Source organism: Ambystoma mexicanum, chromosome 12 (assembly GCF_040938575.1).
Source record: "Ambystoma mexicanum isolate Mex_15411 chromosome 12, UKY_AmexF1_1, whole genome shotgun sequence".
NCBI lineage: Eukaryota > Metazoa > Chordata > Amphibia > Caudata > Ambystomatidae > Ambystoma > Ambystoma mexicanum.
In genome coordinates, this window is record NC_090936.1 from 409,476,713 (window position 1) to 409,503,052 (window position 26,340).

Consider the following 26,340-nt stretch of genomic DNA (forward strand, 5'->3'; position numbering starts at 1 on the left):
TTGTTTTGAGATTGCTTTACCTTTAGCCGAAGGGCCATAGGCCACAAATCGCTGTCTTGTGCCCCTGAGGTTTTGAGTGCGATGGAGGTAAAATTTCGGAGCCCTTCTGACGTCCAACGTATGGAGAGTCCTCTCCGCAGCAGACGAAGGTGTTGGAAAAAACTGTGGTAGCACCATAGAAGAGTGCTTATGGAACCTGGTAGGGATTTTAGGAATGAAATGAGGATTAGTAGCCAACACGACTTTATTCTTGAAAAACCTCAAATATGGTGGATCAATCACTAACGCTTGTATTTCTGACAGACGTCTAGCCGAAATAATAGCCACCAGAAAGGCCAGTTTCCATGACAGGAATTTCAATGACGATATCGGTCCAAAAGGAGCCTTCATTAGTGCTGCTAGAACCAGGTTAAGGCTCCAGATCGGAGAAAACTTCTGAGGAGGAAAAGTTCGGAACAATCCTTTCATGAAATGTTTAATCAACCGGTCACTAAATAATGGAGTTGAATGTCTCTTCCGAGTAAATCTCGAAATGGCCGCCAGATGCACTTTTATCGATGAAAAAGAAACCTTTTTGAGCCAGAAGTAAGTATGGTAGAAGCTGCGCCGGTGTGATGTGAAGTGGACATAAACCTGGCTGATCCCCGCACCAAATACAGAATCTCTTCCATTTGTACGTATACAAAGCGTTCGTGGACGGCGCCCTTGCAGCTTGCAAAATGCGACGACAGTCCGGTGGAATTGCTAACGTACCAAACTCGGAGAAATCAGGAGCCATGCTGTCAGACTGAGGCTGTCCGGGTCGTGGTGCCAAACCTCCCCTTTGTCCTGAGACAGAAGGTTCGGGATCCTCTGGAACCTCATGGGCTCCGCTGCTGAAAGATGGAGTAGGTCGGAGAACCACACTTGTCTCGCCCAGTACGGGGCCACCAGGATCACCCGACATGGATATCTGTGAATCCATTGCAGCGTCCGACGTATGAGGGGAAACGGGGGGGAACGCATACAAAAACTTGTCCGTCCACAGGAAGGAGAAAGTTTCCCCCAGTGAGTCTTGTTGTGGCCACCTGCTCGCGTATTGTGAGCACTTCCTGTTCTCTTTCGTCGCGGAGAGATCTAGAGCCGGACGACCACACTTTTCGAAGACACGGTGTAGTTGTTGGTCGTTCAATTCCCATTCGTGTAGTCGATTCATCTCTCTGCTGAGAGTCTGCTTGCATGTTTTTGACTCCAGGTAAGTGGAACGCCAATAGATCTATCCTGTGGCGGAGGGCCCAATGCCAGATCTCCTGGGCTTCGGTCGACAGAGTCCTGGAGCGAGTACCCCCCTGCTTTCTCAGGTAAAACATCGTTGTCGTGTTGTCCATCATTATCCGTACAACGGATCCTTTTATGCATGGCAGAAAGGACTTCAGAGCCCAACGCACTGTCCTTAACTCCAGCACGTTGATGTGAAGGCTGGACTCCTCCGATGAACACCGACCTTGAACCTGAAGGGAATCCAGATGAGCTCCCCATCCAGTCAGAAGCATCTGTCACCACTGTCATCTGGAACCCAGGTTCCAGTAAGGGCACCCCTCTTGTTAGATTCTTGGAGATTCTCCACCACTGAAGTGCCTGCACAAGCCTGCTGTTGATGGTCAATTTGTCTGACCAACGACCTTGACTCTGTGCCCATCGATCCGTCAAGAATTCCTGAATGGGTCTCATGAAGAGACGACAATTGTTGATCAAGGGTATACAGGACGCCATGGTCCCGAGCAGGGACATGTACCTTGTCATAAACACTTTGGTGTTGACTTTCCATTCCGATGCCTTGTGTCAGTTTCAGAACTCTTTCGACGGATGGTTTTACCAATCCTGACTGCGTCTGGAACTCCGCCCCCTGAAAGACCAAGGTCCTTGATGGCGATAAGGAGGACTTTTCAAAGTTTATTGCGAAGCCCAAGCACTGGACGAGGGACATGGTGGCATTCAGACTTTCCCGTGCCCTTTCCGGAGATAAGCCCATTACTAACCAATTGTCCAGATATGGGTACACATGACCTTCCTTCCATAACCAGGCTGCCACTGGTGCCAAACATTTCGTGAACGTCCTGGGAGACGATTTTAGTCCCAATGGGAGGACCTTGAACTGATAGTGGGTTCGCCCGACGACGATCCACAGAAATCTTGTGTCGTCAACGCATCGTGATATGAAAGTACGCGTCTTGAAGGTCTAGCGATGACAAATCTCCCAGTTGTATCGATCGGATAACCTCTTGCAGAGTTAGCATTTTGAATTTAAGATTCTTTACCAGTTTGTTGAGAGCCTGTAGATCTAGAATGGGAAGCCATTTTTCATTGGGTTTCTTGACCACTAAGTAACGGGAGTACACTCCCTTTCCTCTTTCGGCCACCAGGACCAGTTCTATAGCCCCTTTCTGCAGCATAAGCGTCACTTCCTGCACCAGTACCTGAAGATGGGACTGCGGCGAGAACACTGGCGGAATGTGTGGTGGCTTGTCCTTGAACTGTAGGGAGTGACCCAGACGTATCGTGTCCAAAACCCATTGGTCTGTTATGCGTTCCCACTCGTCGACGAGACACTCTGCCCCCAAAGGATGTCTCGAAACATGTCATTGCTGGGTTTTTGCCCGTCGATCCTTCGCGACGATGAGTAGGAGCCTCTCCTTCTTGAAGACTGGTAATCTCTGCCTCTACGAGTAGCTTGGGCTGCTCGTCTGTAGCTTTGGGAAGAGTAGGAGGTTCGACTGAAACCTCGGTCTCTAGGGGATCCAAACAGGGAGTTTCCGAAAGGAAGGAAAATTTCTGCCACTTTGGAGGGCTCAGAATGATCGAGCAGCGTCAGTCTTCTTTCGTGCCCTTCAAGGCTTCATCAACTTTCTCGCCAAACAGTTGTTCCACTTCGCACGGCATGTCCAGCACCTTGTATTGCACCTCTGGTCTAAAAGTCATGCACTTAAGCCAGGCTTGCCTCCTTAACACTATGCCGTTATTAATTTGTTTAAACCCGGCCTCCGCCAGGTCGACAGCGATATTTATGGAGTGATTGGAGGCCTCTTCCCCTTCACGCACTAGTAGCATAGCAGACGTCCTGTGTTCCTCTGGCAGATGGTCTAAGATAGGAGCCAAACAATGCCACATCTCTATCATACCGTGCCATAATGGCCAGGGAGTTGGCTGCTTTCACTGTAGTCGCACCAACTGACAATACTTTCTTTCCAAATGCATCTGGTCTCCTGGCGTTGTCCGGCGGGGTCGTGAATTTGTGTTGCGACCACGCTTTTCTGGCCGCAGCAGCGGACACCACTGAATCCGGCGAAGGTTGAGATGTCAAGCATTTGGGGGTTGACTCCGGAGCCTTGAATTTCTTTTCTAACTGTCCTTTTATCGCTGGTTCTGAGAAAGGACGCATCGTCCTCAACCCCTCTTGCCAGACATGGTCCAAAATTGGGATAGCAAACATCGATTTTCTACGCTTGCCCATATGATCGAAGAGAAAGCAATCTTTCTTCACTTCTTCCGGCGCCAGGCCAAATTCCGCACACGCTTTTCCCATCATTGCATGGAAGGCCCCGATGTCATCCGGCGGAGATGGTTGCGTCGGGCTCTTTGGAGGTTCCATCTCTGCATCGGACACCCAAGTGGGGTCCCTTGAGGGGGATAATGAGACATCTGAAAGGGACCCTTCACGCTCCAACTCCAGCAGTTCTCCCCCTCCTTCGAGCGTGGGTGAGAACAATCCTCCTCCACCGGGCAAGTTGTAGGTATTTTGGTCGTCGAGCACGTAGCCGGGCCTGGTTCGGCGACGACCGGCGTAGCCTGCTGTACCGTCGGGACACCAGTGTGAGGCAACTGCACGTCCAGACACTAACAGCTTCTGCAACGTGTTCAACACCTCCAGGGACAATAGAGACTGGGGATTCAGCAAGGAAGAGGCGGTTGGGATGGCACTCCCACTCGGGAGTTCCCCCGAACTGATCTCACGTAACCCCAGATCAGTTGGCTGTACGATCGGACCACGGTCATCCTCCGCCGACGAGATGGAAAGGGCCGCTTCTGGCTGCAACAAGGCCTCAGGCAAGATTGGTCAAAAACTTCCGGCAGCCAACCCACCGAAGGTGCCACCGTCGACAACGACATCTCCATAACCGCTGTGATCGTGGGAAGAGCAGGCCCAGATGGCAAAGAAGACGTTGACGATCTGACCGTCGACGATGAAGTTTTTGGCGCAGAGCCTTGTGGCACACTCGCCGGTTTAGAACTCGGCTTGTGGGTTGACGACACTCGACTCGAGGTAGAGCCATGGCGGTCTCCCGAGGAGGATGTTTGATGAGGAGGAAGGACATTTTCTTTGAAGAAGAGTTCCTCGCAGGATGTTTATCAGAGGGGTGTTTATCCGATGAACGTGGTTTCTTCGTTGGGGGCTCTGCCGACGCAGAACAACGAGGGGGTACCGGAGATTTAGATCTCGAGGCCGTAGAGCCTACCTCCTATGCAGGGTACGCACCCGCCCCGTCATTGAGCCAAGTCACCAGGCGTCTGTTTCGGTCCTTCAGGGTCTTCTGGGAGAAGCCTTGACAGATCTCCACGTGCCGGCTGAATGATGAGGGTGAAGACAGTAAATACAGTCCATATGCCCATCACCTTCATACACTTTAAGACCGCAGGTAGCACACGGACGAAACAACGCCTTTCCAGACATTTTCGAAGAAAAAAGAATGCACGACCTAGCAAAAATAGCAGATACACGAGGTAATCCCACTACTTTGGAAGACGGTTGAAATCTGAGGGAGCCGCGGGGGCAGGGCTACTTATACCTCTACGTCCTAGTGGCGCAGGTGTATGCGCCCCAAAACGACGTAGATCGGACACAAAAGTGTCGAAATGTTTCCTATGGAAAAGGCCTATATAATTTACTGAGGATTCCCAGCCTGACGACGGGGAATATTCTAAGCATCTGAATCCATGAAAGATCCAATGCTGGAGAAGTATGCTTCCTGTAAGTCCAACAACGCCAGAAACTTGTCCAGCCGTACTGGCCGAATGACTTCCTGAAGAGTGAGCATTTTGAACTTCAGGCGTTGCAGCGTCTTGTTCAACGCCCCAAGATCCAGAATGGGCAGCCACTTGCCGTTGGTTTCTTCAGGACAAAATAACGGAATAAACCTCTTGACCTTTCCCGGCCACCGGAACCAATTCTGCAGCCCCTTTCTGCAGCATAAGTACAACCTCCTGCCATAGGATTTGAAGATGAGGTTCTACGGCATACACTGGTGGAATGGAAACCGGGGAACACTTGAACTCCAGTGAGTGGCCCAGACGTACTGTGTCGAACACCCAATGGTCCGACTTAATTTTGCACCACTCGTCCATGTGCAGTGCCACCCTGCCCCCCCCCCCCCACCCCCCAGCAGGTTTCCCCGAAGACAGTCATTGTTGTGGCTTAACTTGTCTCCCTTTAGAGAAGCAGGACTGTGCACCTCTTTTCCTCGAGGCCTGAAAGTCCCGACTCCTCTGCGCCGACTGCGCTGACCTATACCCCTGGGAGGAACACCCAGATCAACCGTAACTTAGTCCCTGGTGGAAGTAAACCGGGCATTTCCCGAAGCCCCTCAGAACAGACGAAAAGAGCGAAAGGAGCGCCCACTCTACAAAGCTCCCAACGACTTAGCAATCTCGGTGTCTTCCTTCATACCTTTGAGGGCCTCATCAATTTTCTCTCCAAACAACTGCTCCCCCTCACAAGGCATGTCTAGACCTTATAATGCACCTTAGGGCGAACGTCTGTGCACTTAAGCCAGGCTTGGTGACGCCGTTAAGCAGAATTATATGCAGTACCCTTTGGGAACACCACACAATTAAGACTACTAGTGACAGTACAAATTCACCTTTGGTACAAGCCTGTACTACACAGTAAAGTGGTAGCGATGGCCGAGCAGCCAGACTTCTCAAGAGCAAGTGAGCAGTATCAAATAATTACACAAAGGACAGCAATTACTATGAATCAAAAAAACACTGACTCAAGGTTTCTGAGTAAAAGAATATACATTTATTTACACATCAGTTATATAACATTTCACTTAAGTAAAGCAGTTTAAAAATCACACCCTTAATACACCACACCACTCCGAATAAGTTCCAGACAAGTTAAGCTCATATAATGAAGTGGGAGCAAAATGGCACTCCAGAAATGTAAAAGGGAGGGAAAGACAGTTAGGCAGGAATTCAACCACACCAACAAGTACGTACTCGGGGCAATTGAGCAAGAGGAACTACAGTGATAGAATCAGGGAGAAAAGGCTTAGAGCCAAAGTCAATAGGTCAAAAGTATTTTGCTCAAGATCACACGGTTCAAGGTGGTTTGCTGTAAAGTTCGTGCCACGAGTTCCAGACGAAGTTGGTCGGCTGAAAAGTTATTTCAAATAGAAGCGAAGGACATGCCGTTGGATTGGAGAAAGATTTCGAAAACTTTCACCGCGGCTGAACGAAACAACCGGATTTGCACAGTGCCTTAAAACTAAGAGGGAGCTGTAGCTGAGGCGGACGTTCCTGCAGGCTCAGGGTTCCTGAAGCGACTGTCGGGCTGACACGAAGTAGGAAGACTGGAGGGTCCTGCACCACCCAGGGAAGAAACCAGCAGCAGAACAAAGCAACAAATTAAAGGTACGCTCCTTAAAACCCAAGCAGGGTCCGACCTTCCTGGCTATCCGGCCCACTGTAGCTCTGTACAGCGAATTCGACCAGCAGAGGGGTCCTGGCGTGGAGTTTGGGCGAAGGGTTGGTCCCACCAGCTTAATGGAAGAAGATTCCTGGAGGATCCTTTGTCTTTGGAGTTGAGATTCGGACCTGCAGCAAGGCTTCACCGGGCGGTTGAGTCATAGAGGTCCTCTTCCGTCAGCTCGTCGGTTCTTTCATTCCAGTGGAGACTGCCTTTCCAGCCCCAGAGACCTTTATATGCAGTTTTCCCCCATTCATTGAGCCTGGCTGTCAATCTCGCAGCAGGGTGGCTGTCCCGGCAAGGACAGTCACCCAGCCAAACAGGAGTGCGACTTGGGTTACCAAGGGAACCCATGGCAGGGGTCCCAAGACCCCTCCCGCACATCCTGCCTACCGAGACTTTCAGGTTCCTTAGGGAATCCTGCGAAAAGGCAGCAAACAAAGGCACCAAAGCTGGTTTGGCGCGCAGGGCAGAACACGAGAAAGACTTTTACAAAAAGTAATGGCACATAAACCCAGCCGGAGCCAAAAAAAAAATATTTTTTCAAGCGGGTTTATGCTCGAGGCTATTAAAATAGCCTAAAACAATACCATGGTTATTTAAGATAACCGCGGTAGGAAAAATAGGGTAGTTACCACTGCCACCAGCCAGGTGTTGATGAAAACAGAGCAAAACAGTGCTCCAAGAGAAACAGACAAAAATGGATACAAATTATCCCTTTCCAGTACTCCATGTAAGATGGGGTGTACTGGGTCTGTGATTTAAAGAGACTACATAAAGTTAATGACAACTTTACATGTTTCTGGGAGACAGTCAGTCCCAGAAAAATTGAGTCAGTGGGAAGTCTAAAAGACAACCCTGTGTCACTGCACTGAAGCTGCAGTGTAACAAAAAAAGATGCCCATGGAGTAGGCGAGGCTCCAGAGCCCAAGATCACTCAATTGGTAAAAACACACAGCAAAACACATGTAAGTGGGAAAAAGGCTCACTCTCACCAGGTGAAAAAAATAAACCCCAGAAATCCAGCAAAGCTGCTGAGGGACTCAGTAGTTAAGGGAAATCAGCCCTTTGGTAGAATTCTCCCTAACAGACGCAGCACAACACCGTTATTAATCTGCTTAAAGCCGGATTCCGCTAGGTCCACGGCTATATTAATACTGTGATTGGAAGCTTCCTCCCCCTCATGCACCAAAAGCATGGCGGAGTTGCGGTGCTCCTCCGGCAGATGTTCCAAAATAGGTGCTAGCCGATGCCACATATGATCATAGCACTCCATGATCGCCAGGGAATTGGCTGCTTTCCCCGTTGTGGCCCCAACAGTCAAAATCTTCTTCCCAAAGGCATCCTGTCTCCTGGCACCACTGTCCGGAGGAGTAGCACTTGTGCTGACTCTGGGCTTTACGACTAGTCGCCGCCAATACCACAGACTATGGAGTGGGTTGCGACACTAAGCACTTCGGAGAAGAGTCTGGGGCCTTAAACTTCTTCTCCAGCCTCCCCTTGACAGTCGGTTCCGAGAAGGGATGTCGCATCTTGCGCAGGCCCTCCTTCCACACGTGTTCCCGGATAGGCACAGAGAATACAACTTTCCGTCTCTTGCCCATGTGGTCAAACAGGAAGCTCTCCTTACGCTCTTCCTCATGAATCACACCACATTTTTCACACGCCTTAGCCATCATGGCGTGGAACGCCCCAACATCGGGAGGGGACGGTTACGCCGGACTATGAGGCTGTTCCACCTCCCCGTCCGAATCCCATGTCACGTCCCTCGTCGGCGACCAAGAGCCAGTAGACATGGACTCATGAGGCACACTGTCCGACTCCAGCAGCTCACCCTCAGGGTAGGAGAGTGGATGATCTTCACTAACCAGCAGAGGCCCCGGCAACCCTGCCGTAGCAGACGAACACCAGCCGTGTCCATGACAGGACCCACTGGAACCATAGTCAGAGGGGGTAACCTCGAATCCAGTTGGCCCAACACGAATTGCAATATGGACAGAATCTGGAGAGACAACAAACCTTGCAGGTTCACCAGTGGGTACCTAGCCGGACCAGCCCCCGCGGCCCCCGAAGGTCCAACACACTGCAGCCCCAAGGCCGATGGTCGCAACACCGGCTCCCGGTCGTCATCCACCTCCAAGGACACAGAAAAAGCAGCTATCTCGATGTAGAATGGCATCCGGCATCAGCGAGTCAAAGGCGGAAGCCTGCCATGTGCCACTAGTCGGCACCAATTCTTCTGTATCCATCCTCGACGACGAGAAAAGCATTGGGCCTTTATCAAACCCTGTTGCTGGAGCCGATGACAACAGTCGACGATGGTACAGTAGATGGCAGAGTAACAGTCGACGACGGAACTCCCATCGACGAGGACGTCGTTGGAACCGCCACCTGCGGCGCAGATTTCCCAGGCGAATCGGCCTGCTTAGCAATGCTGGACCGGTGCTTCGAGGATCGGCTAGAGGACGACCTCCGATGGTCCCTGAAGATGAGCGCTTCAATAACGAGTCTGTCTTTGCCTTTTCCTGAGACACTCCTTTGCTGGCGCTCGGCTTCTCAGGCCTACCTCCAGACCCCCCGGGAATGGTCAGACCAAACATGTTTGGACGAAGCAGCCCCCTCTGACAGGTGCTTACTCGAAGAGGCTCCACCACTCTTCCTGACCTCTGACCCAGAAGCAAGTCGAGATTTCTTTGTCGGAGGCTCAGCCAACGCCGCCCAGCAATGACACACCTGTACAGGCCGCTCAGAGGACAAGGTCCTGACCAGCCCCACCTCGGAAGTGGCGTAGGTGCCATCATTAAGCCAACAAACCAACCACCGATTGCAGTCCTTAAGGGTCTTTTGCGAGAAACCCTTACAAATCTCGCAGGAGTCAGCAGAGGGATGCGGGTAAAGGCAGTATATGCAATCCATATGCCCGTCCCATTCATACATTTTCTTCAGCACACAAGTCGCACAGGGCCGGAACAGACTTCTTCAGACCAGAAGACATCGCAAAACACTGTAGCACAAGAACGTGCAAAAAACCACAACGAACATGAGGTGATCCCAACACTTTGGAGACGGTTGAAATCTGAAGGGAAGCAGCAGGGCTGGGCTATTTATACCCTACATCCTATTGGTGGGGTCTAAAGAACCCAAAAAAGGACGTTGATAGGACACTGAAGTGTCGAAGTTTTCCATAGGAAAACGCTAAGTTAAAATGACCGAGGTTGCCAGTCTGACGACTGGGAATATTCAAAGCATGTGAATCCATGAAACATTCAATGCTGGAATAATGTAGAAACTAGGTGCATGCCTTGGATCAAGCCTGTGTAACCTCTCCTCTTCCTTTCCAGGATGAGGATAAAAAATGAAGGTAGAATTATTTTCTGAGTTAAATGAAATAGACAATCTTAGGTAAAAAGGTAGGTTTCACCTTAAGGACTCGGTCCTTATACAAGACCAAGGAGGATTGCAGGACAAAGCGTGAAGTTCACTCACCCTTCGGGCTGATGTGATGGCCACTAAAAGGATGGTCTTTAAAGTTAATAACCTTAAAGGGCAGGAATAGATGGACTCAAAAGGGAACACACATTAGACATTTCAACACCAAGTTGAAGTCCCAAAGTGGGGCCGGAGGAAATGCATTTGTCAGTTCTGTTAAAAATTGGATAACTAGTGGGATCTTGAAGAAAGATGCCTCGTTAGAGGAGCGCTAAAAAAGAAAAAAAAAAGAATTAAAAAAAAAGCACTGCCAAATACCCCTTAATTCTACCAACCTGCAGCCCCAGATTGGCCAGGTTTATTAAGACTTATAACACCATAGGTTTACTGCACGTAAAAGTATCCACATTCTTATCCATGATGCAGAATGAAAATCTCTCGCTCACAAAATCTCTAAGTATTGGAGGGCAGATAGACATGGATTTCCTGATGACTTCAGGAATGACTAGGACTGGACGAAACTTGTACAGAAGTGGAAACTTCCAATCCACTATAAAGGCGTCCCCTAGAGCTCCTATTGGGGAAAATTCCTTGAGCAGTACCGCTCACACATCGTTGACACTGTTCACAAACAGATGCACTTTAGGGGTTCCCACAAAAGGTTAAGATCTCTTGAAGGACTTGCTAAGCTAGTTCCTACTCGTGGGAGACTGCTCTGCCTGCTCAGAGCGTTGCCACCATATTCTCCACTCTGGCTAGGTGAACTGCCAATAAGGAGATTCCTTCTTGAATTGCCCAGAACCGGAGCCGCATTACCTCTTTGCTCAGTGGTAGTGACCCTATGCATATTTTGTTGAGGTAGTACATGGCCACTGTGTTGTCTGTCATTATCAGGACCTTCAAGGCCTTCAGCGCTAGTCTGAAAGCCCTCAGCTCCAAAAGGTTGATATGTAGTTTGGACTCCGACGGAGACCGACTGCCGATTCTCAGATCGTTGACATGTGCTCCCGACCATGTGTGAGGAATCGGTTACAACCATTCTCTCCGGCCATGGCTGTCAAATGGTCTCCCTTCAGAATGTTGTCCTTGCAGGCCCACCACAGGAGATCCTGTGTGACCCTGCTTGAAACCTGAAGGAGATCTGACATCCTGCCTGAGAATTAAGATTGGGTCCCAAGAGCCCAATGGAGAGATTTCATTCTCATGCGTGTCTCTGGCACCAGAAAAATGCAGGACACCAGGAGGCTGAGCAACATCAGAAAGTCGAAGGCTGGGAGATGCTGGGCACTTTGGAATTTGGTGACCATCTGCAGAAGGTCTTAAACCCTCACTTCTGGTGGCAAGGCTTTTCCCAGGGATGCACCCAGGACTGCTCCAATGAATTTGAGCTTTGGAGATTGTATCATGTTGGACTTCTTGAAGTTGAGAGAGAAGCCCAGTCTGATGGGAGTGCCAGGTGGAGCGGAGATGTTTCAGGGCCTGTTCGGGGGGAACTGGCCCTGATCAGCCAATCGTCCAGGTAGGGGCAGACTTGAATCCCCCTCTCCCGTGACTCAATGCCACGACCACCATCAACTGGGTGAAAACCCTCAAACCGAGGTCAGCACAAATGTCAGAACTCGAAACCGATAATGAGGACCGCCAACAGTGAACCTCAGGTACTGTCTGTGGTTGTGATGAATTGGCACATGAAAGTAAGCATCCTGAACGTCCAATGATATCATCCAGTCCTGAAGCTGAAAGCCTGAAGGATCTGAGAAAGGGTAACCATTTTGAACTTGCCCTTCCTGAGGACTTGTTCAAGTCTCAAGTCCAAAATGTGTCTCAATCCTTTTTTGGAATCAGAAGAACGGCGATTACCAACCTTCGTTTCTCTCCTCTACAGCTACTGGTTCTATAGCACCTTTCTCTAGCAGGGTCAAGATTTCCTGCATAAGGAGCGGATTTGGAACTTTGAAAGCTATTCCCCAGTGGATGATTGAGGCTTTTTTAGAAAGGGAAGGCAATAAACTAGGGCAACTGTTTACAATGCCCATGCATCTGAAGTAATGCCTCGCCATTCTTTCAGATGCTGCAAGTGTGTCTCCCACAGGGTCTTGTGAAGTAAGGCCTCCGAGGTTTTGAGGTGGCTGAAGCAGTGGCTGATAGTAAAGAAGCCGCTGCCAGGACAGTCTTGGTACCCAATCGCCATCCACCACAGGTGATTCTTTTTTGACCTTTGATTCGACAGTCCTCTCCCCCTTCCAACTGAGGATTAATAGCAAAAGGACCTACCCCTCCAAGATGTCCCGGTGGGGCGGTTTTGTGGCAGTCTAATAGCAGCAACAAGGGATTTGGCTGCGGCTTTGGAGGTCTGCAGCTTCTCCAGGCTCTCGTCAGCCTTGCTACCAAATGCGTGCCATCAAAGGGCATGTTAAGTCTGGATTGCACATCTGGAACAAAACCGGACTTTAACCAGGCAAATCTGTGCATTACTGTACTAGCTGCCATTGACCTGCTGATACTGTCAGACAAAAGACCCATCTGGAGGGATTTGCACATTACGTCCTTCCCATCCTTGCAATTTACAAAACATAATAAAAATCAGTCTTTAGCCTCCCCTTCAGGGATATGTTCAGCTGCCAATAATACACAATTGCAAAGGGTGAAAGTGAACCTGGCCAATGTGCACGTAGCATTCTCTGACTTTAGGGCCATACTCCCCGCAGTGAAAACTTTCTTGGCCAAAGCATCAGAACACTTGTCATCTTTCTGGGGGAATAATTGGGAAGGCATTTTGTTTTGAGGTGGATGTAGCAGCCTGCACTGCCAAGCTTTCACGAGTCGGGTGTTTCGTCAGATAACCAGGGTCACTACTGGATGCTCTGTATTTAGAGGTTCGCTTTTTATTTACTGCCTGAACCAACTCTGGCGTCTCCCAATTGGCATTTACCAGTCTTTGCAGAGCCACACGAAAGGAAAGAATAGGGTCCTCCTGGGGTCCCTTCTCCAGGATATCAGTAAGGTCATCCTGCTCATATTGGTGTGGGTCTTTTCCACCCCATATTTTCAACAACCCTGGACATTATATGTCTGTAAGACCCATCTGCATGGTCAGTAGAATCAGGTCTCCCAAATTCTATTTCTGGGGACGTATTTAGTCCACTTGCATTTTGCAGGGACTCCTGTAGATCTTTGAGCCTCAATTCCTCTGAGATCAAGAAATCAGGGACCCCTGGTGCCCCATATTGTAGGCCAAAGGGACACGATTCAGAGAAAGGGTCCCCATCCTCAAATAGAAAAACGTGTTTAAAAAGAATCCTCTTGGTAGTGGTGTGTATGATTTTTCAATAATACTTTATGGCGTCCATGACGCCGTTGAGATTTGACCCTGTCGATGTTGTAGTTTTCAACACATGCAGTGTAGAGGATTTTAGGGTCCGACAATGAGCGTTTCAGTACCGATGGCGTCAATTACTTCTTCGAAGGAGATTCGTCTCGACTCAAGGGATCCTTCAACTGCTCATGGAGTTGTTTCCTTGCCTCCTGGGCTCGACTGCGCACAGGTTTGGCCCTCATCTTTTTCCTTGTCAAGTTTTCTTACCTGGGCATGGCTTTCATGAGTCTTCGAGGTGGTCAAGGCTGCATTCTCAAATACCTTCATTATTAATCTGAAATTCTCCAACTCAGCCACAGAGGCTGATTTCGTCAGGCACTTGACCTGTCCTGGACAGTTACTCGAAGATGGCGACCTATGGTGCCTTTTCTTCGAACGCTGCAAAGATGAGCGGTGAGAGCCACTGCGTGATTGTGATCTTTTTGTCTTTGTACGACGAGAATATTTCTCAACTCGTCTGAAGACAGTTTGACAGTCTTCGATGGGCATTTTTGAGACCTACCTTCGGTTAGTTTTCCTCTTCACTCTTTCATGGCTTTAGCCGTCATCAACAGGCAGGCCTTACAGTCAAAAGTAGCAGCATGAGAGGAACCCAGGCACCACAGACAAGACCCCATGGGGGTCTGTAAGGGACATTTTCACCCTACAGTCCTGGCACTTCTTAAACCCTGATCTCTGAGTTGATGGCGCAGATGACTGCCATTTGTAAGATTATTTTATCGAAGCTACTCGTAGGGAACCAAAGTACACCATAACGGAAGCAATATCTTTCGCAGAAAAATTGAAGTGAAGTCACTGCGCGTGCTTTATACCATCAATGTCGACAGAGACGGAGGCCTTCAAAGGACAGTCGACAGGCATCGACACGCGGAGCCCTCTGCTGTTTCCAAAGCAGCTGAAGCTGGATATGGAAATAAGATGAGGAATAGGTGAGGACAATTCATTTGAAGAATATTTACTTTTGGAGTTTGAAATTGATGGGGTTGTTGCCAGCTTAACCAGACGCTGGCAGATTCTATACTGGCAACAGGCAAATGCTAATCTTAACACCTTATTAAAAGTGATTCAAAGCTGCAACCTTTTTTTCATTTGTATGAGCACATCATTTGCACCTATCCCTGTTAAAACAAGAATCTGAGGCATGGTGTGAATGATGTTTAGATGCCATAGCTACTAAAGGGTCTTGCTTAAAAAATAAAAATATTAAAGTCCATTATGATCAAATCAGTGGTTGGCTTAGGCTGTAAACCCTTAAGCTGAGAATTTGTATTTACTCCAACTAGACTTAAAACCATCCAGTTTACATAAACTAATTTCCTTACAAGTGGATCTTACGTGAACATCTTAGGATGAAATATAACAGTGTAAAAACTCACTAAGTACTGGGGGCCAGGCAATGTGCCTAGAAGTAATCACATTTCAGGTCTGTGCTGGAAAAACGAAATCTTGCAATGGACGGCGCAGAGAACATGTATGCATGCCTAACAGCTGCCTTTGCATGTGCCAACACTGATCTTTTAATTACTTGTAGAGAAATGGTCTCGGGAGGATAGCTCAGGGGCAACACACTCCTTGGAGAGAAGAGGACGTGGAGCAACACAGGTTTGATCCCCAGGTCCGCACTTCGAAATCTCTGGGTATTAAGCACGTTATAAATAACCCATCACATCATATGATGTGGGAAGTATTCTCCATGGTAATGACCTTGGCCTGATGGATCACTAACATTTTGGACAATTACTAGGAATGTGCTTCATCTTAATGTCATAATTGTGGATCTTAATCTTTTCTAATGATTTCATTATTTTATGTAAACTTGATTATATGTACACAAAGAAAGCCTCATCGGCTATATCATTGGTTTGTGGTGGGATTTGTGGCAAATCGTAGTTCATTATACAATTCCATACCGTTTCACCAATCTGTACAAACATTCGTATAGTTACCGGTTAGGACCCTTCGGACATTACTGGCTATATGACATTTGTACACTCCCCTTTTCCGTGGATTTCAAAACCTTCACATATTAGACTGTTGCCTGAAATCGGCGAACCATCATGTGGTAGTAGGACCTTTCCCGACACGAGGAACAAAACTTGAGGTCCAGGCCCTACGATCCAATTCGGGATATGCTTCTGTGCACAGTTACAGAGTACAATTTAATTGATACGGTGGCAGAAGCCGACTAGGCCGTAAATCTAGCTAGCATAGTTACTGTACTCACTCGATCGCCCTAACCCCCCGTGAATGACACCACTTCACCTTCAACTGCTCAACGTAACTGAAGCAATAGGGTTCACCGAGAATGGACAAATGTTTATAAACAAGCCTTACAATGGACATGTAATTTAGTAATATTGAACTTTAGGTCGACAGTTGTTGGCACCATCAGCATCATGTCAACCACCATGCTGCTCAGAAATCTCCATGTTCTCACGTACAGTTATACGTTTCAGAATGACTAAGAAAAATAAATGCTGCATTGTATATTAGAAGACATTTTATTTTTAAAATTGAGAAATAATTGAAAAATGCAGTGAGTTTTTCTTCTCACCTCTTATGGAGTCTTTCGGAAAAACAAAGCTACCTTGAGGTACTTCTAACAAATAGTATGCATAAGAAAAGAAACGCCAGGCATATCAGCTAGTATTAATAAATAAAACGGTTTGTAGGCCCTGATTGGATGACTGCACATGTAATTGGACTACCATATGAAGAAAGTGCAGATGGAATCAGCAGGGTTTTCGACCACAGAAACCATTGGAAATGTAAAAGACCAAAGTGGTGGCATCTGTCCTGGGCAAAGCTGCTAGTAATGTGATCAGAATATTAGAATATGTTCAGAGCCATTTGTCTTGGTACCTGAAAAATAAAAACCTAAGGATGGCGCAGAAGAGTATTCATCTGGTGAGAATTGAGGAAGGGAGTAGTTTACCTGTAACTCCATTTCTCCAGCGTTGGTATCTTTCATGGATTCACATGCTGTGAATATTTCCTGTCAGGCTGTGAAACCTTGGTATGTTTAACATAGCATTTCCTATGGAAAACGTGTCCCATCAAAGTCTTTTTGGGTGCTTTAGGCTGCACCAATAGGACGTCGGGTATAAAAAGCCCCACCCCTGCGGCTTCCCTTCAGATTTTAACCTCCCAAAGTAGAGGAAACCCAAACCAATGTTTGCCTGCAGGGGTGACCGGCGGGCTCATGTGAATCCATTAAAGATACCAACGCAGGAGAACTGGAATTACAGGCAAAAAACTACTCCCTTGTCCAGCATTGGATCCTTCATGGATTCACATGCTGTGAATAGATTACACAGCAGTTTCACAACTTGGTGGGTCATGACAGGCAAACAAACCCCCATACTCCCAGGCCATAGTAACCACATAATGAAAAACAATCCAAAAACAGGCACGAGCAACAAACACTATTAGGACAAACCAAACCCCGGAAGCTGCAGGGCTTACATTATTGGAACAGGCATGGAGGACCGCGCATCCCACCTGGTGGAGGAATTCGTCACCGCACAAGATGCTGCTTGGGAAATGTCAGAGTGGTATAACCGCCCACAGAGCCGCCAACGACGCTGTGGCTCTCGTAGAATGGGCCTTAGGAGTGGCCCGCAAAGGCTTGCCAGCCTTCCCATGGAAAAAGGAAATCATAGAGGAGACCCAACGCGAAAAGCCTGGTTTTGAAATAGACAGCCCTTTGTTGGTGGGGCCAAATGCCACAAACCGATGCCTTGAGTTTCTGAAGACTTGTGTCCAGTCGAGATAAAACTTCAATGCCCTTTTTACGTCCAAGGAATGCAGCGCCTTCTCTGCGGGCGTTGCCGCTTCAGCGAAAAAGACAGGCAAGGCAATTGTAGAGTTCTTGTGAAACTCGACAGCGCTTTAGGGATAAAGTGCAGGTTAGTAGACAGGAGAACCTTGTCCTTCATAACCCTCATAAACGGCGCGCCGATTACCAACGCTTGAAGGTCAGACACCCTCCTGGCCTATGTAATAGCCACCAGATAAGCGACTTTCCAAGTGAGGAACTTAATTGTCGCCTTAGACATTGGTTCAAACGGTGGCTTCATGAGAGCTGAGAGAAGCACATCGAGACTCCATACCGGAGAAAACGTCTTCTCCAAGGGACATGTCCTGGAAAGACCCTTTAGGAAGTGCTTGATCAACCCGTCACTGAACAGAGGCGTAGAGTTGCACTGTCTATTTACCTTGATTGATGACAGCCCACCCTTCCACAGCAGTAGAAGATACGGCAGAAGCTGAGCTGGGGACACCTCCAAAGGCTGCAACGCTGGTTGTTCTGCACACCAGGCACAGAACCTGGTCCACTTTCAACTGTACGAAATGTGGATAATGACACTCTTGCCGCAGCCAAGATCCGACGGTAATCCTGCGTGATGTCGAACTGTCCAAATTCAGAGTGGTCAGGAGCCACAACGCAAGTCTGAGATAACCCTGGTCGTGACGCCAGACCCTTCGGTTGTCCTGCAACAGCAGATCCGGTTAAGACCCCTGATGAAGCAGATTGTCCACCGAAAGGTGAAGCAGATCCGTAAACGAAGTTTGGTGGGCCACCGGGATCACCCTGCACTAAGCCTTGCGGACCATCTGGATCATTCTCCGGATCAGAGGAAACTGAAGGAACGCGTACATGAAACAAGCCTGTCCACGGGAACGAGAACACGTCCTCGCTAGAGTCTGGATGAGGCATCCTGCTGGCAAAACACAGGCATTGCTTGTTTTCCGGGCTGGCAAACAAGTCCAGAGAGGCAAACTGCTTTCCCCCACCCCCATTTCCTGAAAATTCATACCACCTGGGCATCCTTCAGTTTCCATTCGTGTATCTGACCCACGTCCCTACCGAGAGCATCCGCCTGAACATTCTGCACTCCTGGTAGATAGTAAGCAATGGCCCAATGCCAGACTGCCCAAGCCTCCCGGGACAGGCACCTGGAACGCTTGCCGCCATGCTTGCGCAGGTAAAACATTGTGGTGCTGTGGTCTGTCAGAATGCGGACCACTGTAACCCAAATGAGGGGCAGAAAAGACTTCCGAGCCCAGTGCAAAGCCCTTAATTCCAGAAAGTTCATGTGTAATGAGGCTTCCTCACGTGTCCACACGCCCTGAACCGGACACTGGTCGAGGTGCGCACCCCAACCCACCTGGGATGTGTCCGTCACGATCGTGTATCGAAATTCCAGCTCCACCAGGGGCATGCCCCTTACAACGTTGTCAGAGTGGGTCAACCACTGGAGGGCCTCCGCCAACCCCCAGTAGACGATCACCTTGTCCGACCAGGAACCGAGGCACAGACCATCTGCCGGCGAGAAAGTCTTACACTGGCCTCAGACAACAATTCGGGATGAGAGGGATGCCAGAGGCCATGGATCCAAGAAGAGACATGTACCCTCGGACCTGGCCCCCACGAGGCCGCCCTGGATACCTGCTTCTGTATCCTGTCGACTTCACCAGATTGAGCCCCAAGGAAAACAGTCCCTGGATGGCGTCAGACAAGATTTTTGTAAAGTTCATCGCACAACCTAGCCGCTGTAACAGGAACACTGCAGTCTGGAGCGACTCAGACGTTCGAGGAGACTTTCCCTTGACCAACCAATCGTCCAGGTACGGATAAACATGATGCCCCTTCCTGCGGAGGAAGGCCGCCAACGGAGCAAGGCACTTTGTGAAGGTCCTGGGAGCTAACTTGAGGCCAAACAGGAGAACCCAAAACTGATAATGGTTGTCGCACACCATGAAACTTAAGAACTTGCGATGTTTGGGGAGCATTGGGATGTGGAAATAGGCATCCGAGGTCCGACGCCAAGAATTCTCCTGGTTGGACCAAGCGCATGACATCCTGTAAAGTCAGCATCTTGAACTTTTGGCGCTGCATATTCTTGTTTAATGGCCGAAGGTCCAGAATCGGGTGCCATTTTCCATTTGTTTTTTTGAGAAAATACAGGTAGTACACCCAGTGTCCTTGGCTCAGACAACGGGACCGGTTTGATTGCCCTTTTTTCCAACATTACACATACCTCCTGCCGCATGATTGAGAGAAGCAGCTGTGACAGTCACTGGAGGGATAGGGGAGTTGCAGGCGCCAAAACTCCGAGTGGCCATAACTTACTGTATCCAGCACCCATCTGTCCGTTGTAATTCACTCCCACTCGTCGATGTGGCGCGCCACTGCCCCGTAGTTGACTGCAGAGATGGCAGTCATTGCTGAGGCTTGGACTGCTGGCCCTTACCAGCTGAGGTTGCCGGACCCCTCTTCCGTTGTGCTTGAAAATCTCTGGTCCTCTGTGCGGACTGGAAAGAACGACGGAACCTTTGGGAGGTATACTCCGGCCAACCGTAGCCCACATCACAGGAACCTGAAAACCTGGCACTGCGCGGAGGCTCCTTGAAATTTACAAAAGGGGTGAAAAGAGCAGCTACTCTGCAGTGTGCCCAGATCCCCTTCAATTCCTTGTCAATCTTTGCATCGAACAGTTGTTCCCCCTCACATGGCATGTCTACCACCTCGCGTTACACCTCAGGCCAGAAGTCAGTGCAGTGTAGCCAGGTCTGCGGACGGAGCGCCACACCATTGTTTATTTGCTCGAATCCCAACTCTGCCAGGTCCACCGCAATGTAGTCTGGTTGAAGGCATCTTCCCCCTCCCGAACCAGCAGCATGGCCTCCTTCCTCTGTTGCTCCGGCAGATGATCCAAGAGTGAGGCCAACCGGTGCCACATCTACCTGTCATAGCAAGCCATAATGGCCAAAGAGTTGGCCGCCTTGACTGTCGTAGCCCCCCACTGTATCCACCACCTTGCCGAATGAATCCTACTTCTGGGCCTCATGTCGGGGACATTGAACACTTGTGCTGACTTCTCGCCTTCCAACCCCCCGACCCCGACGTGAGTTGGGACAGGAGGCATTTGGGTGAAAATTCTGGTGCCTTAAACTTCTTCTAGAAGCAGCCTTTGACTGCCGGATCCGAGAACAGATGGTGAATTGTGTGCATCCCCTCCTGCCACACGTGGTCCAAAACGGGGACAGAGACGATGGCCTTCGGACTGTTCCCCATGTGATCTAACAGAAAAAAGTCCTTGCGCTCCTCCACTGGAGCAAGACCACACCCTTGACACGCCCTGGCCATCATCGCATGATAAACGCTAACATCATCCGGTGGAGAGGGCCGAGCTAGGCTGCTCTGGGGATCCACCTCAGGCTCCATATCCTACGTATCTGGCTGCCTGGGAGACTACGACAGTGTCCTATGGAACACTCAGGAACAGACTCCACAAGCTCCCCTTCTTCTGGATGTGTCCTGGAGGGCCGAAATCCACTTGAGACTGCAGTGGTGGCCGAACTGGAGGTGATGTACGTGGGAGGCCTGGTCAAGGGGCACCTGCACCCTCATGCAGCACAACCTGCACTTCCTTGTCCACCGGTACCACCGGACTCAGCGGAACAGGGGGCCATGCATCCAACTGCCCCAACAGTGATTGCAGCGTGATCAGCACCTGCAGGGACAGCAATGAGTGGGATTCACCAACGGGTACTGCTGTGGGACAGCACCCAGGCCTGCGACGTGGACGGGCCTTCTGGTTGCAGGTCTAACGCCGCCGGATTGAAAAATGGTCCACTCCTCCTCCAGACTCGAGGCCAAGTCGTATGTCGCGGGGTCTTGCTGTAGAATCTCCCAACAGGAGCAACGGCCGAGGATGGGCCCCTATTGCCACTGCACCTCTGAAGTCAACAACGCAGTAGCCGCCATGGTCGTCGTCGAGGAATCCAGTGTAGTCGACAATGGAGCTGTCATCACCACAGTCGACGAGGGAAGCAAGGGATGCACCACCACCGTCGATGGAGGGACTTCCGCTGACGAGCCCCACGGCGATGGACATGAGGCCACCACTGGCTTTGCCTTCCCCGATGAAATGGGGCATTTGGACGTGGAGTCGAACCAATGTCTGGACAGATCGCTTGGAGGACCTTTGCAACATTGTCACCGAATTCTCCATCCTGGAACTCCCATCCTTCGACTTTCCAACTCTGGGAGCTTTATCCTGAGAGGGATTATACGCTCTACTGCGCTGCACCGACTTGGTGCCAGACTATCCCCTCAACCCCGACCACCACCCCCTTCCCCTGGGGTTTCCCCACATCCGAAGTCATCCCTGTGTGTGCTGCTTCTTAGAGGGAGGTTCCGCCGACTGCACCCTTGGGAGTGAGGGTGACACCACCTCTGCTGTAGAAGAGGACCTGCCCCCACGGGCCGACCCAACCTCCAAACCTAGTTAAGTCCCCTCATTCAGCCAGCAGATCAACCACCGACTGCGGTCCTTCAGCGTCTTCTGTAAGAAGCTGTGACAAACCTTGCAGTTGTCCGCTAAATGATTGGGATATAGGCAATAAAGGCAGTCTGCATGCCCATCGTAGACGTTCTACAGACTGCAGGTCGCACATGGCCTAAAGAATGATTTTTTCGTACTCACAGATTACATACTGGGCCTGGATGGATAATGTACCAGCGAAAGCACGTGTAGAACACAAAGGGCAATTTCGCGAGAGAAACACAAGGTGATCCCACAGTTTGTCGAAGTTTTCCATAGCAAAACGCTAAGTTAAAGTTACTGGGGTTTCCATAGCTCGACGGGGGAATATTCACAGCATGTGAATCCATGAAAGATCCAATGCTGGAGAATGGAAGAATCTTCCTACCTTAAAGGCGTGCAGAAAAGAGGATGCATAATGTGAATGATTAATAGGAATCTCGCTCTGGAGATGTGGGGGTGGAAAGTAGCAACTTCCGAATGTTTGTAATAGTGAAAGGTGAAGTTGACCGTGAAGTACCAAGCCCATTCGGTTTGTTGAAATGGTAGCTGTAAAAGTGGGTTCACTTTGCCATTTTTGTACAGCAGAGGGCAACCTAACACTGAAATTTAATCAGCATTGTATGGAAAGATATCCAAGCGGGTTCTATATATAGATTGCTATCCTAATCTACAGCACAACCCTAACTCTGCAACATAAAATAAATTGGGGCCAACTGGCAACTTTGTTTCAGGCAATTATTAAAGTTTACTCTTTCCGGAAAAGTCGCCATTGGATGAATAATGGTCCAAATGTTAGAATGCAAGTCTATAATTGATAGTAAAGGCTAAGGCATACCCATATTGTTAATGCACCACAGGGTAGCCCTAGCAACCCTGTCAAAAGCATCTGAAAGTTCAAAACAACTGTACAGGCACTGCCCCCTGTCCCCCACACCCTCTCAGGTTGTATTTGGAAGCTAGCTAATAAGTCACCAGAAATATTTACTTGTTTAATAAATCAGATTGGTTAAAGAGCATAGTTTAATTCTCTTCAAGCCATTCATTAACTAATTAAAATGTTCTTACAAAAAACCTTAGTACCGGATTATATGCATTTTATAGTTTTTAGGTGCAGTGTGATCACTTACAGATCAGGATCACAATTTGATAGAGCCACGCAACACTGGCCACCCAACGGTCATCTCACTTGCCAGTTTCCAGATGGGCCAGACAGTAATGTTCATTTAACTTGCCAAGTTATACCCTGATGCAGAGTCTGCGAGAATACATCAGGACTTGTGTAAATCAAATTTCAGTTTGAGGAGACTGCAACCCCCACTTTCCCACAGTACTTTGAGGCACTATGTGAGAGATGTATGAGACACTCTCCTTTCCTCATGGGCACACTTCTGGAACGGTCATCATGAGGCAACTCGGTAAACACTACAGGGGAACTTCAGGTACCTATGGAGGGTCTATTTGGGCAACCATACTCAAGGGGCAACTCCGAACATCATCACCATAACAGGTGAAACCTACAGATTGAAGGGGTGGGAGACCCATCTCCTCTAGGAGAAAAAGAGGGATTGGTTAAAAGGATGTGCAAGCCTCACCTAGTGAGCCTCCAAAAGGCGCTTAACACTAATCCTAAAGACTTACACGCATCTCTTCTGCCGGTCTAGGTCATTTACAGCTCACTGGCACCAAAGCCTTGCCATGGTCTTTAACTGGGCTAATCCACAAATACTCTCCCTCTTGAGGGGCAGACTTCATAAGCTGTGAAAAACAAAATCCAGCACAAGTCATTTTTGAGGTTTGCTCCACCTGGGTGCAGAAGCTCCAAGATAAAACCTAGTCCTGGGATAGTCTGTTTATCCATTACTCCAAATCCTACCTTCACCTTATTCATTGGGCATGCACTCTTGTCAGTCTATAAAAAAGGTCCTGTTACAGCATCAATAAACAATGGCTCCCACGAAGGAGAGCTCACAGTTACTGCAGTCCGGGGAGGTTGTCCAATGAAACTAGGGTTGTTAGTCATATGTCCAGGAAGTCCAGAAAACAACCAGTCCACAGCTGCCAGGGGAAACACCTGACATTACAGACTGCAGCTCATCCCAAAATTACCACGGTGCTGGCTATGCATCCAGGGGACTCTGGACTGCTACTCTGTTCATGTACCTCCGAGCAATCCAGTATCAAGGTTAGACAGAGAGGCACTTTCTTCCATCTTGGCATTCAGTTACACCCGAAGAAAATCTGGATGCCAGCAAGTAGAAGTGTCTGGCAAAACCCCACGAGTACGGTTGTATAGTGTCATCGTCAAAGTCATTCTCCATCTGCAGCCCAAGGCACCAGGAGATTGCGCTTTTGGTCAGACAGACCAGCACAGGCAAACAACTGCTACCCACAGGGAAAGCACCCAATCACAACTCACCAAATCAGGCCTACGCAAATATTCTATAGATCTTCCAATGTATCAACTGCAGAGTTGAGAGGGCAGATGCTGGCTTCAGTGCAATTCACAATGCTGCAGGAGTGGATGACTGGGCATGATTTACTGCTTGTTCCACAAGATCAGTAAAGGAACGAGATACAAGTACTTTAGCTAAACACTACTGTCCGGAGGACCCGAGCCTGGGCCACTGCAACCCAAACATCCAGAATCTGTTAAATTAATTACAGGACAAACTAGAAAGCCTCACTTGTGCAGAGGTGTAGCAAGCAGAGGATAAGTATGTTCTTTCCCATTTTTGCAAGGACAGGTGGTCTGCTGTTCCCTGAAGCAGAGTACATTCTTCAAGCACTGCAATGCCTCATCCTTTAGGCAGAAGACTAGTTGTGTCACAAGAATGACTAGCTTGTCCAGCCATTTGTTTCTACTCTGGTCCTTCTCAGGCATTGTCCTGGGAATGGCACCAGGCGGGTGGGATGAGGCCCTGACAATGTCACATCTGGAAAACGGACTGCCTTCCCAGTTTCAGTGTGGAGATGTGGAGACCTAAGCAACATCCCTGAATAGCCAGGACTTAAGCAGGAGTCGGCAATGCACATGTGCCAGCATCAAGTTGCAGGTAATAAAACACTGCACTAGTGATTCTCATGATTAGAATACCTTTAAGCCCGAGTCACAAAACACCACAAATAGGCAAGCTGATCGGCACTCTGCATGCAGAGATCTAAAACTAGCTCAACTGGCACATGCCAGGTCCCTTGGATCCAAGACCGGATGACATTCGAAAAACTTAGAACAAATCTGAAGATCATTGTAAAAATCATTTTCTTTTGATTAATACAAATAAAAACAAAATAAAACTAGGACATCACATACTGCCACAGGACCCGCCAAGGACCTGTCATGACGTGGCTGATTCTGCTCAGACAGCCCCCTATAAAGAGCATTGTGCAACTGGATCATTTCAAAATGAGGCAACTGTGGAAGGAAGGGCTACATTAGAATGAATTCCGCTTCTAAATTTGGATTTACATCATTATGCATCTACATTGCAGTAACTTGAAATGTTTCCTATACACAAATCCATGTATTAAATTATACCATTTGATGCAACATTTCATGCGGAGATTATATCAAACATGGAATCTAGTAAGTAAAAGACACCAAACCTGGACTTTTTACAGTCTGCATCTTGGATGGAGTCTCTGGCTTTTTTACTATTTCTTCTGGCTTTTTTTCAATATCCTCTTTATGGTGGAGTTTTTCTTGAATGGCATGTGCTGGAATACTTTCAAAATATCCACAGTCCAATAGTCTAGCCAATAAATCCTTAAGGTTTTTATCTAAAAATAGGAGGAAACGGGGATAATGTATAACATTCATATTGTTGGATACATATTAAAACAATTACCCATGTGTCTAATTTAAACAATCTAAATGAAATTAGAAGGCGAGAGGGGCCCAGAGTTATCCTGGGCTAATTAGTACGAAGCACTAGACTCTTTACACAAACGTTGAAAAAAGGACGTTTGCCAAGTCGTCAAGCTAGTTTGGACTCTAGGTTGCATGAAGAGAGCATGGCAGGTGTATGAAATGGATAAAAACGGTATTAAGTAGAATTAGATCAGACGAACAATAGAAAATGGCACTTGTGGAACCACAGACATTGCAGAATGGCAGGCATTATGGCAATGATGTTGAAGCTGCAGACAACCTATATGAGGTGCACGTTAAGTTACGAGAAGGAAGTAAGCCACCATCCAAGGCACAGGTACACCCATCTATATGCTCCACATTAGATCATGAAGGCAGATTTAGCTGCCTGTGAATTGGAATGCTGATCACATGAATGCAGAGTCCACAGTTGTGTGCCATTTGGTGAAATGGAAAGCTCTGCAGCAATCAAAGGAGGCAATCTATGTTACATTGCAGTATTACACCAAGCTCATGTGGTCTTGCAAAACCACGCCTCCAGGATATACCATTAAGGCCATTACATAAATGACTTCTGAATGCCTACACAAAATTGTATTACAAAAAT

General features: G+C 48.5%; 1 protein-coding gene across 13 annotated transcripts in view; it reads right to left on the minus strand.

Annotated features, from left to right (window-relative positions):
* Positions 1–26,340, minus strand: part of CAPRIN2 (caprin family member 2) — a 2,777,496-nt gene that overhangs the window by 2,054,044 nt on the left and 697,112 nt on the right. For all 13 annotated transcript variants that reach the window (XM_069628538.1, XM_069628546.1, XM_069628537.1 and 10 more), the window contains one exon: positions 25,469–25,642. In XM_069628538.1, coding sequence (XP_069484639.1) covers positions 25,469–25,642 — 174 coding nt within the window. The remainder of the gene's footprint in view (positions 1–25,468; positions 25,643–26,340) is intronic.